Below are 17,470 nucleotides of genomic sequence, written 5' to 3' on the forward strand. Positions count from 1 at the left end.
TATATCATGTTCTGATTGTAACTTGATTCAATGTATAAACCGTTCCTGGTGGAAAAATGTTGAAAACAAGATGGTCCATTCCAGTAATTACTCTTTGGTCATTGTGAAAGCACGGACTGAACTCTGGTTGCCTGTTAAACTTACTCGACCTCGGTCGGACGCTTGCTGTCACTCATCTTGTGAATGCTGTACAAACTCTTCTCCATCGATTCCGAAGAATGCTTGGCATTGTCATCACATCAATTCTTGCCGTGGCTTCAGTAACAGCAACAGCAACTGTAGCAGGTCTTGCTTTGCATCAGGGCATCCAGACTGCTGATTTTGTCAGGGAGTGGCATAAGGATGCTCATTTATTGTGGCAACAACAGCATGATTTGGACTCTCAATTGGCTACTGATGTATTAAATTTACAACACACTGTTTCCTGGTTAGGAGATCAAGTTACTGTGTTAGCTACAAAGTGTGTTAAAATGTGATTGGAACTCATCTCACCTATGTGTAACCCCTGTTCCCTTTAATATGAGTGAGGGTTGGGAAAAAATGAAAAGGTCTTTGGTGGGACACCAAAATTTAACTGCTAAAATTATAGAATTGGAACAAACTATATTGTCAACTTTTAGTAAGACGCTGCCTGATATTCTTGGTTCTGATATACTGAAGAGTCTTCAAGAAGGATTAGATAACCTTAATCCTTTAGGGCATGTATCTACGTTGTTAACAACATCCTTTGTAAATACTTTGTTAATTGTTGCTTTATGTTTTATTGCTTTTATAGTCTACCAGCGCTGGTGAAAAGGGAAACAATTGAAAGAAGAAGCTTTGCCTATTCAAGCGCTCATTCAGCACCTACAAGAAAAGAAAGGGGGAGATGTAGGGAACAAGGTATAAGGAAGGTTGAGAAGTGCTTGCAACCAGGGCTGAACATTCTTGCAAACGAGATGTTCAGCTAAGAATCCTCTGTTTGTTCCCGTGGGAAAAGAACATTTCTTGCACACAAGGATGTTTGTCTGATTCCTCAAAAGGAACAGACCCAGGGACAAAATGGATTCTAAGTTGATAAGGAAGTTCCCCAAAACAAAGTCTTAGCTGCAGTAAATAAGTCAAGGTAAAGGTTATCTTGCCCTGCATCTGCACACTGTATAGTCACTGAATCATAGTGCTTGGCAACTTGCCCTGTAGATTGTTGTGCAAGGGATATAAAATAAAGCAGCTGTAAGAATCAGGGGGTTAAAGTAGAAAGATTCAAACCACTCTGCAGTGTTGGTGTTTCATTCCGTCGCCAGCATGGAGCCCTCCCTTTCTCTCTCTCTAGTTGAACAAAATGTAAATACTAGAGTATGGACTGAAAGAAAATCTGTGGGTCGAGCACAAAATGCTATTCCTGTAGTTGTCAAGCTCAAAGACCCACACTTATTTCCACATAAGAAGCAGTATGAACTGAAACCTGAGGTTAAGGAAGGGTTAAAACCCATCATCAAAAATTTAAAGGAACAGGGACTATTAATTCCCTGTAACAGTCCTTGCAACACTCCTATTTTGGGTATAAAGAAATCAAATGGTAAATGGAGACTAGTTCAAGATTTACAAATAATAAATGAGGCTGTAGTATCTTTACACCCTGTGGTGCCTAATCCTTATACTCTATTGTCTGAAATTCCTGAACAAGCCAAATATTTCTCAGTAATTGATTTAAAAGATGCCTTCTATTCAGTGCTTTTGGCGGAGGAAAGTCAATTTCTATTTGCCTTTGAAGACCCTACGCAGCCAGCTTCTCAGTTAACCTGTACAGTTTTGCCTCAGGGATTTCGTGACAGTCCTCACTTATTTGGACAAAGTTTGTCACAGGATCTACAAAATTTTAATAGCTCTGAAGCAGTGGTGTTACAATATGTAGATGATATTTTGCTCTGTGCTGAGACAGAGGAAGCTTGTTTGCGAGCCTCACAAGATTTCTTAAACTTTCTGGCAGACTGATTACAAGGCATCAAGAGAAAAGGCTCAGCTTCGTCAACAATTGGTTAGGTATCTGGGCCTAATCATATCAGAAGGGACTAGGGCCATAGGCCCTGAGAGAATTAAGCCTATACTAAATCATCCGCTACCTATGACTTTAAGACAATTGAGAGGATTTTGGGGAATCACAGGTTACTGTCGCATTTGGATTCCAGGTTATGGGGAACTTGCCCGGCCTTTATATAAACTTATAGCTGAAACTCAACAGGCCCAAACTGACAAACTGGTTTGGTCTCCAGAAACTCAAAAGGCTTTTAAGGTTCTTCAGACTGCTCTCCTGCAAGCTCCAGCTCTGAGCTTGCCCACAGGGTCAGAATTTAATTTGTTTGTCACTGAAAGGAAAGGTATGGCCTTGGGAGTTTTGACACAACCCTGAGGGCCTCACCAGCATCTATTGCTTATCTAAGCAGAGAATTAGATGTAATTTCACATGGGTGGCCCCACTGCCTATGAGTACTTGGGGCAGCGGCTTTCTTAGAACCTGAAACTTTAAAAATAACTAATGGACAAAACTTTACTGTATTGACTTCTCATGATGTGAGTGGAATATTAAATTCTAAGGTTAATATTTGGATGACAGACAGTAGGTTTCTTAAATATCAGTCATTATTGTTAGAAGGACCAATAACTAAGCTTAAAGTTTGTGGAAATTTAAATCCTGCTACTTTCCGTCCTGAGAAGGAAAATGAAACACCTGATCACGATTGTTCTCAATTCCTAACTTTAAACTATGCAGCTCGGGAAGATCTAATGGATACCCCATTAGACAATCCTGACATGGAAATATTTACAGATGGCAGTTCTTTTGTTCGAGATGGAAAGCGTAAAGTAGGTTATGTCCTGGTGACTGCTGAACAGGTTTTGGAAGCAAAATCTCTCCCCCAGGGAACCAGTGCTCAGTTAGCGGAGCCTGTGGCTCTGACCCAAGCTCTAGAGTTAAGCAAACAGCAGCGGGTAAATATCTACATGGATTCTAAGTATGCTTATTTGACTTTACATGCTCATGCTGCAATATGGAAAGAAAGACAGTTTAAAAAGGGCAACAGGAGCACCTATTAAGCATTTCAGAGAGATCAAGAGAATTTTAACTGCTATATATTGTCCTAAAGAAGTAGCTGTTATGCTTTGCAAAGGGCACAGCAGGGATAGGAGTAAAGTAGCCTAAGGTAATCAGCTGGCTGACTGTCAAGCCAGAAAAGCAGCACTTTATGAAACCCCTTCACTGCAGATGCCTTTGATCTGGACAGATCCTGTGGAACAGGAAAAACCACAATATACTGAGGAAGAATTAGAAATATATGAGAAAAGAGGAACAAAGATTACTGATAAAGGATGGTTACAGTCTGAGGATGGACGATTAATAATTCCTGAAAATGCTTAATGGGAAATTCTTAAGGGTTTACATCAGAGTTTTCATTTGGGTGCATAGAGTACTTACCAAATGGCTTCTTGTTTGTTGGAAGGTGAAAATGTAATGAAAACTTTAAAGAATATTATCAAAAGGTGTCAGATTTGCCAGAAAAATAACCCAAAGACTAAAAAGCTAGCATAATCTGGATTACAACGAAGTGGGAAGTATCCTGGGGGGGACTGGGAAATTGATTTTACTGATATGCCAAAAGCTACTGGATATTCTTGCTTACAAGTTTGGGTAGATACTTTTACTGAATGGATTGAGGCTTTTCCCTGTCTTGGTGAACAGGCGAAGGAGGTTATAAAGATTTTAATCTATGAAATTATCCCCAGGTTTGGCCTGCCAAGAGCCTTCAGAGTGATAAAGGCTCCGCATTAGAGAGATGTTATAGGGAGGGAGGTGGGAGGGGGGTTCATGTTTGGGAACGCATGTACACCCGTGGTGGATTCATGTCAATGTATGGCAAAACCAATACAGTATTGTAAATTAAAATAAAGTAAAAATAAAAATAAATTAAAGCTGCTGTAACTCAGGGGGTATCTAAAGCTCTCAGTTCAGTTCAGTTCAGTCGCTCAGTCGTGTCCGATTCTTTGTGACCCCATGAATCGCAGCATGCCAGGCCTCCCTCCCATCACCATCTCCCGGAGTTCATTCAGACTCACGTCCATCAAGTCCGTGATGCCATCCAGCCATCTCATCCTCTGTCGTCCCCTTTTCCTCCTGGCCCCAATCACTCCCAGCATCAGAGTCTTTTCCAAGGAGTCAACTCTTCACATGAGGTGGCCAAAGTACTGGAGTTTCAGTTTTAGCATCATTCCTTCCAAAGAAATCCCAGGGCTTATCTCCTTCAGAATGGACTGGTTGGATCTCCTTGCAGTCCAAGGGACTCTCAAGAGTCTTCTCCAACACCACAGTTCAAACGCATCAATTCTTTGGCGTTCAGCCTTCTTCACAGTCCAACTCTCACATCCATACATGACCACGGGAAAAACCATAGCCTTGACTAGACAGACCGTAGTCAGCAAAGTAATGTCTCTGCTTTTGAATATACAATCTATGTTGGTCATAACTTTTCTTCCAAGGAATAAGCATCTTTTAATTTCATGGCTGCAGTCACAATCTGCAGTGATTTTGGAGCCCAAAAAAATAAAGTCTGACACTGCTTCTACTGTTTCCCCATCTATTTCCCATGAAGTGATGGGACCGGATGCCATGATCTTCGTTTTCTGAATGTTGAGCTTTAAGCCAACTTTTTCGCTCTCCTCTTTCACTTTCATCAAGAGGCTTTTTAGCTTCTCTTCACTTTCTGCCATAAGGGTGGTGTCATCTGCATATCTGAGGTTATTGATATTTCTCCCGGCATCTTGATTCCACCTTGTGTTTTTTCCAGTCCAGCGTTTCTCATGATGTACTCTGCATATAAGTTAAATTTGCAGGGTGACAATATACAGCCTTGATGTACTCCTTTGCCTATTTGGAACCAGTCTGGTGTTCCATGTCCAGTTCTAACTGTTGCTTCTTGACCTGAATACAGATTTCTCAAGAAGCAGGCTAAGTGGTCTGCTATTTCCATGTCTTTCAGAATTTTCCACAGTTTATTGTGATCCACACAGTCAAAGAATTTGGCTTAGTCAATAAAGCAGAAACAGATGTTTTTAGGGAACTCTCTTCCTTTTTCGATGACCTAGCATATGTTGGCAACTTGATATCTGGTTCCTCTGCCTTTTCTAAAACCAGCTTGAACATCAGGGAGTCCATGGTTCAGGTATTGCTGAAGCCTGGCTTGGAGGATTTTGAGCATTACTTTACTAGCATGTGAGATGAGTGCAATTGTGTGATACTTTGAGCATTCATTGGCATTGCCTTTCTTTGGAATTGGAATGAAAACTGCCCTTTCCTAGTCCTGTGGCCACTGCTGATTTTTCCAAACTTGCTGGCATATTGAGTGCAACACTTTCACAGCATCATCTTTCAGGATTTGAAACAGCTCAACTGGAATTCCATCACCTCCACTAGCTTTGTTAGTAGTGATGCTTTCTAAGGCCCAGTTGACTTCACTTTCCAAGATGTCTGGCTCTAGATGAGTGATCACATCATCATGATTATCTGGGTTGTGAAGATCTTTTTTGTATAGCTCTTCTGTGTATTCTTGCCACCTCTTCTTAATATCTTCTGCTTCTGATAGGTCCAGACCATTTCTGTTCTTTATCGAGCCCATCTTTGCATAAAATGTTCCTTTGGTATCTCTAATTTTCTTGAAGAGATCTCTAGTCTTTCCCATTCTGTTCTTGTCCTCTATTTCTTTGCATTGATCGCTGAAGAAGGCTTTCTTATCTCTTCTTACTATTCTTTGGAACTCTGCATTCAGATGCTTATATCTTTCCTTTTCTCCTTTGCTTTTTGCTTCTCTTCTTTTCACAGCTATTTGTAACCCTCCCCAGACAGCCATTTTGCTTTTTTGCATTTCTTTTCCATGGGGATGGTCTTGATCCCTGTCTCCTGTACAATGTCACAAACCTCATTCCTTAGTTCATCAGGCACTCTATCAGATCTAGGCCCTTAAATCTATTTCTCACTTCCACTGTTTAATCATAAGGGATTGGATTTAGGTCATACCTGAATGGTCTAGCGGTTTTCCCTACTTTCTTCAATTTAAGTCTGAATTTGGTAATAAGAATTTCATGATCTGAGCCACAGTCATCTCCTGGTCTTGTTTTTGTTGACTGTTAGAGCTTCTCCATGTTTGGCTGCAAAGAATATAATCAATCTGATTTTGGTGTTGACCATCTGGTGATGTCCATGTGTAGAGTCTTCTCTTGTGTTGTTGGAGGAGGGTTTTCGCTATGACCGGTGCATTTTCTTGGCAAAACTCTGCTAGTCATTGCCCTGCTTCATTCTGCATTCCACGGCCAAATTTGTCTGTTACTCCAGGTGTTTCTTGACTTCCTACTTTTGCATTCCATTCCCCTATAATGAAAAGGACATCTTTTTTGCGTGTTAATTCTAAAAGGTCTTGTAGGTCTTCATAAAACCGTTCAACTTCAGTTTCTTCAGCATTCCTGGTTTGGGCATAGACTTGGATAACTGTGATATTGAATGGTTTGCCTTGGAGACGAACAGAGATCATTCTGTCGTTTTTGAGATTTCATCCAAGTACTGCATTTCGGACTCTTCCATGATGGCTACTCCATTTCTTCTGATGGATTCCTGCCCACGGTAGTAGATATAATGGTCATCTGAGTTAAATTCACCCATTCCAGTCCATTTTAGTTCGCTGATTCCTAGAATGTCGACATTCACCCTTGCCATCTCCTGTTTGACCACTTCCAATTTGCCGTGATTCATGGACCTGACATTCCAGGTTCCTATGCAATATTGCTCTTTACGGCATCGGACCTTGCTTCTATCACCAGTCACATCCACAACTGGGTATTGTTTTGCTTTGTCTCCATCCCTTCATTCTTTCTGGAGTTATTTCTCCACTGATCTCCAGTAGCATATTGGACACCTAATGACCTGGAGAGTTCCTCTTTTGGTATCCTATCATTTTGCCTTTTCCTACTGTTCATGGGGTTCTCAAGGCAAGAATACTGAAGTGGCTTGCCATTCCCTTCTCCAGTGGACCGTACTCTGTCAGATCTCTACACCATGATCTGCCCATCTTGCATTGCCCCACAGTCATGACTTGGTTTCATTGAGTTAGACAAGGCTGTGGTCCTAGTGTGATTAGATTGACTAGTTTTCTGTGAGTATGGTTTCCGTGTGTTGCCCTCTGCTGCCCTGTTGTAACACCTACCATCTTACTTGGGTTTCTCTTACCTTGGGTATGGGATATCTCTTCACGGCTACTCCAGCAAAGCACAGCCGCTGCTCCTTACCTTGGACGAGCGGTATCTCCTCCCGCTACCATTCCTGACCTTCAACATGGATGGCTCCTCTAGGCCCTCCTGTGCCTGCTCAGGCATCGATCCTCGGGTTGCTCCTCCTGGCCACCAGCCCTGACCTTGGGCGTGGGTGGCTCCTCCCAGCTGCCGCCCCTGGCCTCGGGCTCGGGGTGGCTTCTCAGGGTCACTGCCCCTGGCCTCAGATGTGAGGTGGCTTCTCCCAGCCACCACTGACATGGACAAGGGGTAGTTCCTCTCAGCTGCTGCCCTGACCTTGGATGCAGGGTGTCTCCTCCTGGCCGCCACTGACCTCGGACTTGGGGTACCTCCTCTTGGCCGCCGCCCCTGACCTTGGACGTGGGGTGTCTCCTCCCGGCCACTGCTCCTGACCTCGGACATGGGGTAGCTCCTCCCAGCTGCCACTGACCTCGGACGTGGGATAGCTCCTCTCGGCTGCCGCCCCTTACCTCGGACACGGGGTAGCTCCTCTCGGCTGTTACTGCACTGTCGCAGCCTGGCACTCTAGGCCACTGCCCCTGACCTCAGACCTGGGGTAGCTCCTCTCGGCTGTGCTTAGTGCGCTGGCTCTCATAGCCGCCTGCGCTTAGTGCACCAGCTCTCACAGCCACCTGCGCTTAGTGCTCCAGAATATCACTTACACTGTTCCTGGAAACACCAATCCTCAGGAGAGGTTGAAAAAGCTAATGACATTATCAAAAGAAATCTGCACAAATTAACTCAAGATACGCAGGACAATCGGATTAAAGTCCTACCCATAGCTTTAGTGAGGGCTCGAACTGCCCCAAAAAAGGAGGGACTGTCCACCTTTGAATGTATTTATGGAAGGCCTTTCTTACATACAGACATCATTATAGACCCTGAAGCTTTGGAATTAACGAGTTATGTAACTCGGCTCTCAGCTTTTCAACAGGCATTAACAGAATTCCAGTAGACAACTCCTGACCCCGACTCTGAGTCAAGCAAGTCTCTATTTGAGCCAGGAGCTGACATCCTCATAAAAACATTGGGATCTGGGGGCCCATCCCTCGAGCCCCTCTGGGAAGGCCCTTACCAGGTTATTCTTTCTTCTCCCACAGCTGTCAAAGTGCCAGAAATTGATTCGTGGGTACGTCATACTTGAGTTAAGAGGTGGCACCCTGACCAGAACTAAGTGACATCTTTTTATGTCTTTACTCTCTATGCTCTGACTTTGTACTTTTCAGATGGGCCTGATAACCTATGTGAGCTTACTTCTGCTGACTCCAAATATCCTAAGTCTGCTGTTTGATTTTCAAGACAATGCCTTCCTGTCCTGGGCTCACTCCTACACTCATTCCACAATCAGTCTAAATGCTGGGTCTGTGGAGTACTCCCCTCTTCATCAGTGGAAGGATTCCCGTGGTGGACATCTCCACTTCAAGGAAAAAACTTTCTCCAAGTCTGTGAATACCTTCAAAAACAATCACATACAATGCCTCTTCTTCATCTGATGACATCTACCAACCCTAAAATGGACTGGTGCAACACTTTGTCCTTTAAATACGGACATAATGTCACTTTTAATTTTGATTTCTAACTTGTTTTAATGACTATGTTGCCCTGCATCTGTAACTGTATAACTGGATTTGTTTCTAGCTGCATGAAAGCTTTTAAGTTACAAATGGTTGCTCAAAGTCCTGCTACTGCTGCAACTTTCTCCAACTTCTATTTGGGGCCCCTGGATCAGATATCCTCAATATGAGGATTAGGAGAATATGGTGCCTCGCCAATTTAGGGACAATCCCCCTTCTCAGCTTGGAAGCAGTTATGGGAAAAAAATGACGCCTTTTTTCCCTAGGCAACATAATTCTCCTAAAAGAAAAAGGGGGTAGTGAGGGAGTCATTTCTTAGGCAGATTATTAAGAGGTCTAGGGGTCCCCAAGGAGAGAGGGGTCTGGAATTCTCAAGGAGAAAGAAAGGACAAACTTTTTTCCTTCTCTACATTCCTTAGGATTATATAATAATAATGTATCCTGCCTGAGGACAGTCTCTGGATTAAACCTTCTGGCTAATTCTGTAAATTATGGGAGTAGACCTGCTCTTTACAAGGATTATATAACAACAATGTATTCTGCCTGAGGACATTCTCTGGATTAAACCTTCTGGCTAATTCTGTTATCTTAAAATGTAAATTATGGGAGTAGGTCTGGTGAGGTCTTTACAACCTCCAGACATTCTTTGGATTCATTGGAGAGTATATAACTTCATTGCTAACACTAACAAGGGTGTACTCTTCTGCCCCCTTCTGATGTCTATGTCAGAAGCTTTCTCTATCTCCTTTATATTTTAATAAAACTTTATTAAACAAAAGCTCTGAGCGATCAATCCTTGTCTATGGCCCCAGATTGAATTCTTCTCCTTCAGGGCCAAGAATCCTTGTGTTGTGATTCAACAACAACCTTTCAAAGTGATGGGACCAGATGCCATGATCTTTTTTTTTTTTTTTCTGAATGTTGAGCTTTAAGCCAACTTTTTAACTCTCTTTTTCACTTTCATGAAGAGGCTCTATAGTTCTTCTTCACTTTCTGCCATAAGGGTGGTGTCATCTGCATATCTGAGGTTATTGATATTTCGCCCAGAAATCTTGATTCCAGTTTGCACTTCCTCCAGCCCAGCGTTTCTCATGATGTACTCTGCATATAAGTTAAATTAGTAGGATGACTATATACAGCCTTGACGTACTCCTTTTTCTATTTGGAACCAGACTGTTGTTCAATGTCCAGTTCTACTATTGCTTCCTGACCTGCATAGGGGTTTCTCAAGATGCAGGTCAGGTGGTCTCGTATTCCCATCTCTTTTAGAATTTTCCACAGTTCATTGTGATCTACACAGTCAAAGGCTTTGATGTAGTCAATAAAGCAGAAATAGACCTTTTTTTGGAACTCTCTTGCTTTTTCAATGATCCAGCAGATGTTGGCAATTTGATCTCTGATTCCTTTGCCTTTTCTAAAACCAGCTTGAACATCTGGAAGTTCACGGTTCACATATTGCTGAAGCCTGGTTTGGAGAATTTTAAGAATTACTTTACTAGCATGTGAGATGAGTGCAATTGTGCTGCAGTTTGAACATCTGACCAAACAACTAAATAACAGATAAATAATTAACTAGGTAAAGAGTCAGAGAATTAGTAATAATAGTGCTAACTGAACTAGAAAAAATAGGCAAACACAGTGAAAATACTAACAAGGAACCAGAAAATATAAAAAAGTACCAGACAATGCTGAAGAATACATTAACAGAAATTAAAAACAAACTAGAATTAGCAGCAGACCTGACAATAACACAGGCGTGAATAATAATGGAAATCACCAATCAGAATAGCTAAAAGAAACCTCCCCCCCCCCAAAAAAAAATGACAAGAGTTTAAGAGACCTATGGATAACATTAACCTTATCAGTATTCATATTATAGGTGTCTGAAAAAAACAAAAGAGAGAAAAGATGGTAAATTTTATTTGATGAAATTATGGCTGAAAACTTCCCAAACCAGAAGATAGTACAGAAATCACACAAGGTACCAAACAAAATAAACCAAAACAAACCCACACTACGACACAGTATAATTAAAATGACAGGAGTTAGAAATAAAGAGAAGATTCTAAAGGCAGCAAGATAAATCACAGAATTACATAAAAGGGAAACCCTGTAAGGCTATATGCTAAATTTTGTATAGAAACCTTGCAGGCCAGAGTGAGTGGCATTTTATGTTGATATTTAAAGTGTTGAAACAGAAATACTTACAACCTGAATATCTACCCAGTAAGATTATCATTCAGAAATGAGAGATAAAGTGCTTCTCAGACAAGCAAAAATTACGAGTTCATCAGTAATAAACTAACCCTGAAATAAATGTTAGAGGATCTTCTCTAAATAGAAAAGAAGAAAGAATTTGTGGGAGAGGAAGAATTCCACTAGTTAAGACACTAGCCAAGATATGAAAGCAAACCAAATGCTTATCAACAGATAAATGAATAAAGAAGCAGTATCGGCTGTGACAGCCGGCGCACTCAGCGCAAACGGCTGGTGCGGCCAAGAGGAGCTATACCACGTCCGAGGTCAGGGGCAGCAGCCAAGAGTGCCAGGCTGCGATGGCACAGGAATGCCCGAGAGGAGCCATCTCACGTCCGAGGTCAGGGGCGGGGCCAGGAGGAGCAACCCCATGTCCAAGGCCAGGGTCGGGGACCAGGAGGAGCCACCCCACATCCAAGCCCAGGGGTGATGGCTGGGAAGATCAACCCATGTCCAAAGAGTGGTGGCTGCGCAGGTGCAGGAGGGCCTAGGGGAGCTATCCCATGTTGAAGGTCAGGAAGGGCGGCAGTGAGGACATACCCTTTGTCCAAGGTAAGGACCAGCAGCTGTGCTTTGCTGGAGCAGCTGTGAAGAGATACCCCACGCCCAAGGTAAGAGAAACCCAAGTAAGATGGTAGGTGTTACAACAGGGCATCAGACAGCAGACACACTGAAACCATACTCACAGAAAACTGGTCAATCTAATCACACTAGGACCACTGTTTTCTCTACCTCAATGAAACCAATCCATGCCCGCGGGGCAACCCAAGACGAGTGGGTCATTGTGGAGAGGTCCGACACAATGTGGTCCACTGGAGAAGGGAATGGCAAACCATTTCAGTATTCTTGCCTTGAGAACCCCATGAACAGTAGGAAAAGGCAAAATGATAGGATACTGAATGAGGAACTCCCCAGGTCATCAGGTGTCCAATATGCTACTGGAGATCAGTGGAGAAATAACTCCAGAAAGAAAGAAGGGATGGAGCCAAAGAAAAACAATATCCAGCTGTGGATGTGACTGGTGATAGAAACAAAGTCCAATGCTGTAAAGAGCAACATTGCATAGGAACCTGGGATGTCAGGTCCATGAATCAAGGCAAATTGGAAGTGGTCAAACAAGAGATGGCAAGGGTGAATGTCGACATTCTAGGAATCAGCGAACTAAAATGGACTGGAATGGGTGAATTTAACTCAGATGACCATTATATCTCCTACTGTGGGCAGGGATCCCTCAGATGAAATGGAGTAGCCATCATGGTCAACAAAAGAGTCCAAAATGTGGTACTTAGATGCAATCTCAAAAATGACAGAATGATCTCTGTTCGTTTCCAAGGCAAACCATTCAATATCAGAGTAAACCAACTCTATGCCCCAACCAGTAATGCTGAAGAAGCTGAAGTTGAATGGTTCTATAAAGACCTACAAGAGCTTTTAGAACTAACACCCAAAAAAGATGTCCTTTTCATTATAGGGGAATGGAATGCAAAAGTAGGAAGTCAAGAAACACCTGGAGTAACAGACAAATTTGGCCGTGGAATGCAGAATGAAGCAGGCAAAGACTAGTAGAGTTTTGCCAAGAAAATGCACTGGTCATAGCAAATACCCTCTTCCAACAACACAAGAGAAGACTCTACACATGGACATCACCAGATGGTCAACACCAAAATCAGATTGATTATATTCTTTGCAGCCAAACATGGAGAAGTTCTATACAGTAAACAAAAACAAGACCGGGAGCTGACTGTGGCTCAGATCATGAAATTCTTATTACCAAATTCAGACTTAAATTGAAGAAAGTAGGGAAAACCGCTAGACCATTCAGGTATGACCTAAATCCAATCCCTTATGATTAAACAGTGGAAGTGAGAAATAGACTTAAGGGCCTAGATCTGATAGATAGAGTGCCTGATGAACTAAGGAATGAGGTTCATGACATTGTACAGGAGACAGGGATCAAGACAATCCCCATGGAAAAGAAATGCAAAAAAGCAAAATGGCTGTCTGGGGAGGGTTACAAATAGCTGTGAAAAGAAGAGAAACAAAAAGCAAAGGAGAAAAAGAAAGATACAAGCATCTGAATGCAGAGTTCCAAAGAATAGTAAGAAGAGATAAGAAAGCCTTCTTCGGCGATCAATGCAAAGAAATAGAGGAAAAGAACAGAATGGGAAAGACTAGAGATCTCTTCAAGAAAATTAGAGATACCAAGGGAACATTTCATGCAAAGATAGACTCGATAAAGGACAGAAATGGTCTGGACCTATCAGAAGCAGAAGATATTAAGAAGAGGTGGCAAGAATGCACAGAAGAACTGTACAAAAAAGATCTTCACGAGCCGGATCATCATGATGATGTGATCACTCATCTAGAGCCAGACATCCTGGAATGTGAAGTTAAGTGGGCTTTGGAAAGCATCGCTATGAACAAAGCTAGTGGAGGTGATAGAATTCCAAGGGAGCTATTTCAAATCCTGAAAGTTGATGCTGCTAAAGTGCTGCCCTCAATATGCCAGCAAATTTGGAAAACTCAGCAGTGGCCACAGGACTGGGAAAGGGCAGTTTTCATTCCAAACTCAAAAAAAAGGCAATGCCAAAGAATGCTCAAACTACCACACAATTGCACTCTTCTCACATGCTAGTAAAGTAATTCTCAAATTTCTCCAAGCCAGGCTTCAACAATATGAGAACCATGAACTTCCTGGTGTTCAAGCTGGTTTTAGAAAAGGCAGAGGAACCAGAGATCAAATTGCCAACATAGGCTGGATCATCGAAAAAGCAAGAGATTTCCAGGAAAACATCTGTTTCTGCTTTATTGACTATGCTAAAGCCTTTGACTATGTGGATCACAGTAAACTGTGGAAAATTCTGAAAGTCATGGGAATACCAGACCACCTGACCTGCCTCTTGAGAAATCTGTATGCAGGCCTGGAAGCAACAGTTAGAACTGGACATGGAACACCAGACTGGTTCCAAGTAGAAAAAGGAATGCGTCAAGGCTGTATATTGTCACTCTGCTTCTTTAACTTTTATGCAGGGTACATCATGAGAAACGCTGGACTGGAAGAAACACAAGTTGGAATCAAGATTGCCGGGAGAAATATCAATCACCTCAGATATGCAGATGACACCACCCTTATGGCAGAAAGTGAAGAGGAACAAAAAGCCTCTTGATGAAAATGAAAGTGGAGAGTGAAAAAGTTGGCCTAAAGCTCAATATTCAGAAAACAAAGATCATGGCATCCGGTCCCATCACTTCATGGGAAATATAGATGGGGGAACAATGGAAACAGTATCAGTATTTTTGTGGGCTCCAAAATCACTGCTGATGGTGATGGCAGCCATGAAATTAAAAGATGCCTACTCCCTGGAAGAAAAGTTATGACCAACCTAGATAGCATATTCAGAAGCAGAGACATTATTTTGCTGACTAAGGTCTGTCTAGTCAAGGCTATGGTTTTTCCTGTGGTCATGTATGGATGTGAGAGTTGGACTGTGAAGAAGGCTGAGCACCGAAGAATTGAAGCTTTTGAACTGTTGTGTTGGAGAAGACTCTTGAGAGTCCCTTGGACTGCAAGGAGATCCAACCAGTCCATTCTGAAGGAGATCTACCCTGGGATTTCTTTAGAAGGAATGATGCTGGTGAACTGTGAGGAGTTCGCCGAGTTCCAGGAATTACTCAAGGTGATGAGGACGATTGATGACAGAATAGTACATGAATTAAACACTACGGTTCCAACAGCTTCCTTTGCAGGGAAAATTGATGCCAGCCAAACCTGTAAACAACTTTACGAGTCATTGATGGAGGCCCACGCTAGTAGGGACAGAGTCATAAAAAACTGTATAGCTCAGACCTCATCAGTAGTAAAACAGCTCCGAGAAGAGAGAGAAAATAATTTGGATGATTTAACGTTATTAAAGCAACTTAGAAAAGAACAGACAAAGTTGAAATGGATGCAGTCAGAGCTGAATGTTGAAGAAGTGGTAAATGACAGGAGCTGGAAGGTGTTTAATGAACGCTGCCGAATTCACTTCAAGCCTCCAAAGAATGAATAAAAAGATACTTTTTTTTTTTTAAGATGGACCAGGTCATCTCATAAAGAGTCAAGCATGACAGACATCAACGTGGTGGGCTTCCCAGGAAGATTTCTGAGCCAACAGTCCAAGACCTTTTTTTGATTTCAGCCCCACTTAGCCAAGACCTCACATATAAATAATTCTGATAATTATGGAGAAATCAACTGCTATTTTATACTGATTCTGTAAAAAAAAAAAAGTTTTGTAACTATTAAAATAATTTTCTGACAAAAAAAAAAAAGAAGGAATGATGCTAAAGCTGAAACTCCAGTACTTTGGCCACCTCATGTGAAGAGTTGACTCATTGGAAAAGACTCTGATGCTGGGAGGGATTGGGGGCAGGAGGAGAAGGGGACGACCGAGGATGAGATGGGTGGATGGCATCACTGACTCGATGGACATGAGTCTGAGTGAACTCTGGGAGATGGTGATGGACAAGGAGGCCTGGCGTGCTGCAATTCATGGGGTCAGAAAGAGTCGGACATGACTGACCGACTAAACTGACTGATTGTATACACAGCTGCATGCACACACACACACACACACACACACACACACACACACAATAGGATATTACTCAGTCACAAAAAAGAATGAAAATTTGCTATTTGCAACAATATGGATGGACTTTTGTGAAAAATTCCTCAGTAAAAGAAGACAAATTAGAGAAAGTGAAAGACAAATACTCTGTAATATTATCTGTATGTGGTGTCTAAAAATGCAACAGACTAGTCAATGCAACAAAGAAGAAGCTGGCTTAAATCTCATCAGTCAAAAAATGAAGATCATGGCATCTGGTCCCATCACTTCATGGCAAATAGATGGGGAAACAATGGAAACAGTGACAGAATTTATTTTCTTTGGCTCAAAATCACTGAATATGGTGGCTGCAGCCATGCTCCTTAGAAGAAAAAAATAGAACAAACCTAGACAGCATATTAAAAAGCAGAGACATTCTTTTGCCAACAAAGCTCCATATAATCTAAGTTATGGTTTTTCCAGTAGTCATGTATGGATGCAAGAGTTGCAGCATAAAGAAAGCTGAGCAGCAAAGAATTTATGGTTTTGAACTGTGGTGTTGAGTAAGGCTCTTCAGAGCCCCTTGGACAGCAAGGAGATACAAGCAGTCCATCCTAAGGGAAATCAGTCCTGAATATACATTGGAAAGAATGAAGCTGAAGCTGAAGCTCTAGTACTTTGGCCAACTGATGCAAAGAACTGACTGATTGGAAAAGACCCTGATACTGGAAAGACTGAAGTCTGATGAGAAGGGGGCAACAGAGGATGAAATGTTTGATTGGCATCACCTACTTGATGTACATGAGTTTGAGCAATCTCTTGGAGTTGATGATTGACAAGAAAGCCTGACGTGCTTCAGTCCATGGGGTCACAAAGAGTCCAAAACAACGGAGTGACTGAACTGAACTGATAGTGATAGGGAGAATACTTTGACCACAAGGTCTTCACATGTCTTGAAATAGAACAGAAAAAGAAGTTTCTTTTACACGGAAGGATAACCAGGGCAAGCAGGAACGCTCTCGCTCTCGCTCTCGCTCTCGCTCTCGCTCTCGCTCTCGCTCTCGCTCTCGCTCTCGCTCTCGCTCTCGCTCTCGCTCTCGCTCTCGCTCTCGCTCTCGCTCTCGCTCTCGCTCTCGCTCTCGCTCTCGCTCTCGCTCTCGCTCTCGCTCTCGCTCTCGCTCTCGCTCTCGCTCTCGCTCTCGCTCTCGCTCTCGCTCTCGCTCTCGCTCTCGCTCTCGCTCTCGCTCTCGCTCTGTGTGTGTGTGTGTGTGTGTGTGTGTGTGTCTGAGATGGGACAAGTTGTGGGAATGGATGAGCAGACAGTACGATGGAACAGTTTAACAAGAAGTATTTCCCTCTGTAGTGAGATGATTCTCAGAATGAGCTGTTAAGGGAGACAGCAATGCCTGAATCTTAGTGCTTGCTCAAGATTGGGAAAAAGCTGAAGTTCAGAAGAGAGAAGCTTGGCTAAAGATGAGTCAAGCAAAGTCAATGGGTATTTTATGGATAACTGTGAGCACTTGGCCAGACTCTTCACCATTACTTCACTTGTTACTTTACTTTACTTTGCACATGTTACTTTACTTTTTCATTACTTTGCCAACAAATGTTAGTCTAGTCAAAGCTATGATTTTTCAAGTTGTCATGTATAGATGTGAGAGTTGGACTATAAAGAAAGCTGAGTGCCAAAGAATTGATGTTTTTGAACTGTGGTGTTGGAGAAGACTCTTGAGGGTCTCTTAG

The 17,470-nt window shown here is 42.4% G+C and overlaps 1 protein-coding gene across 1 annotated transcript; it reads left to right on the forward strand.

Annotated features, from left to right (window-relative positions):
• The first annotated feature begins 14,764 nt into the window (after positions 1–14,764).
• LOC138929963 (protein MIX23-like) lies at positions 14,765–15,409 on the forward strand. Its single transcript, XM_070289611.1, has one exon. The coding sequence runs from the start codon at positions 14,765–14,767 to the stop codon at positions 15,185–15,187; it is 423 nt and encodes a 140-aa protein (XP_070145712.1). The 3' UTR covers positions 15,188–15,409.
• Positions 15,410–17,470: the final 2,061 nt, after the last annotated feature.

Source organism: Ovis canadensis, chromosome X, assembly GCF_042477335.2.
Source record: "Ovis canadensis isolate MfBH-ARS-UI-01 breed Bighorn chromosome X, ARS-UI_OviCan_v2, whole genome shotgun sequence".
Taxonomy (NCBI): Eukaryota; Metazoa; Chordata; class Mammalia; order Artiodactyla; family Bovidae; genus Ovis; species Ovis canadensis.

Excerpts from the sequence above, each read along its gene's own strand:
- LOC138929963 (XM_070289611.1), top strand. The coding sequence starts at position 14,765 with ATGATGCTGGTGAACTGTGAGGAGTTCGCCGAGTTCCAGGAATTACTC.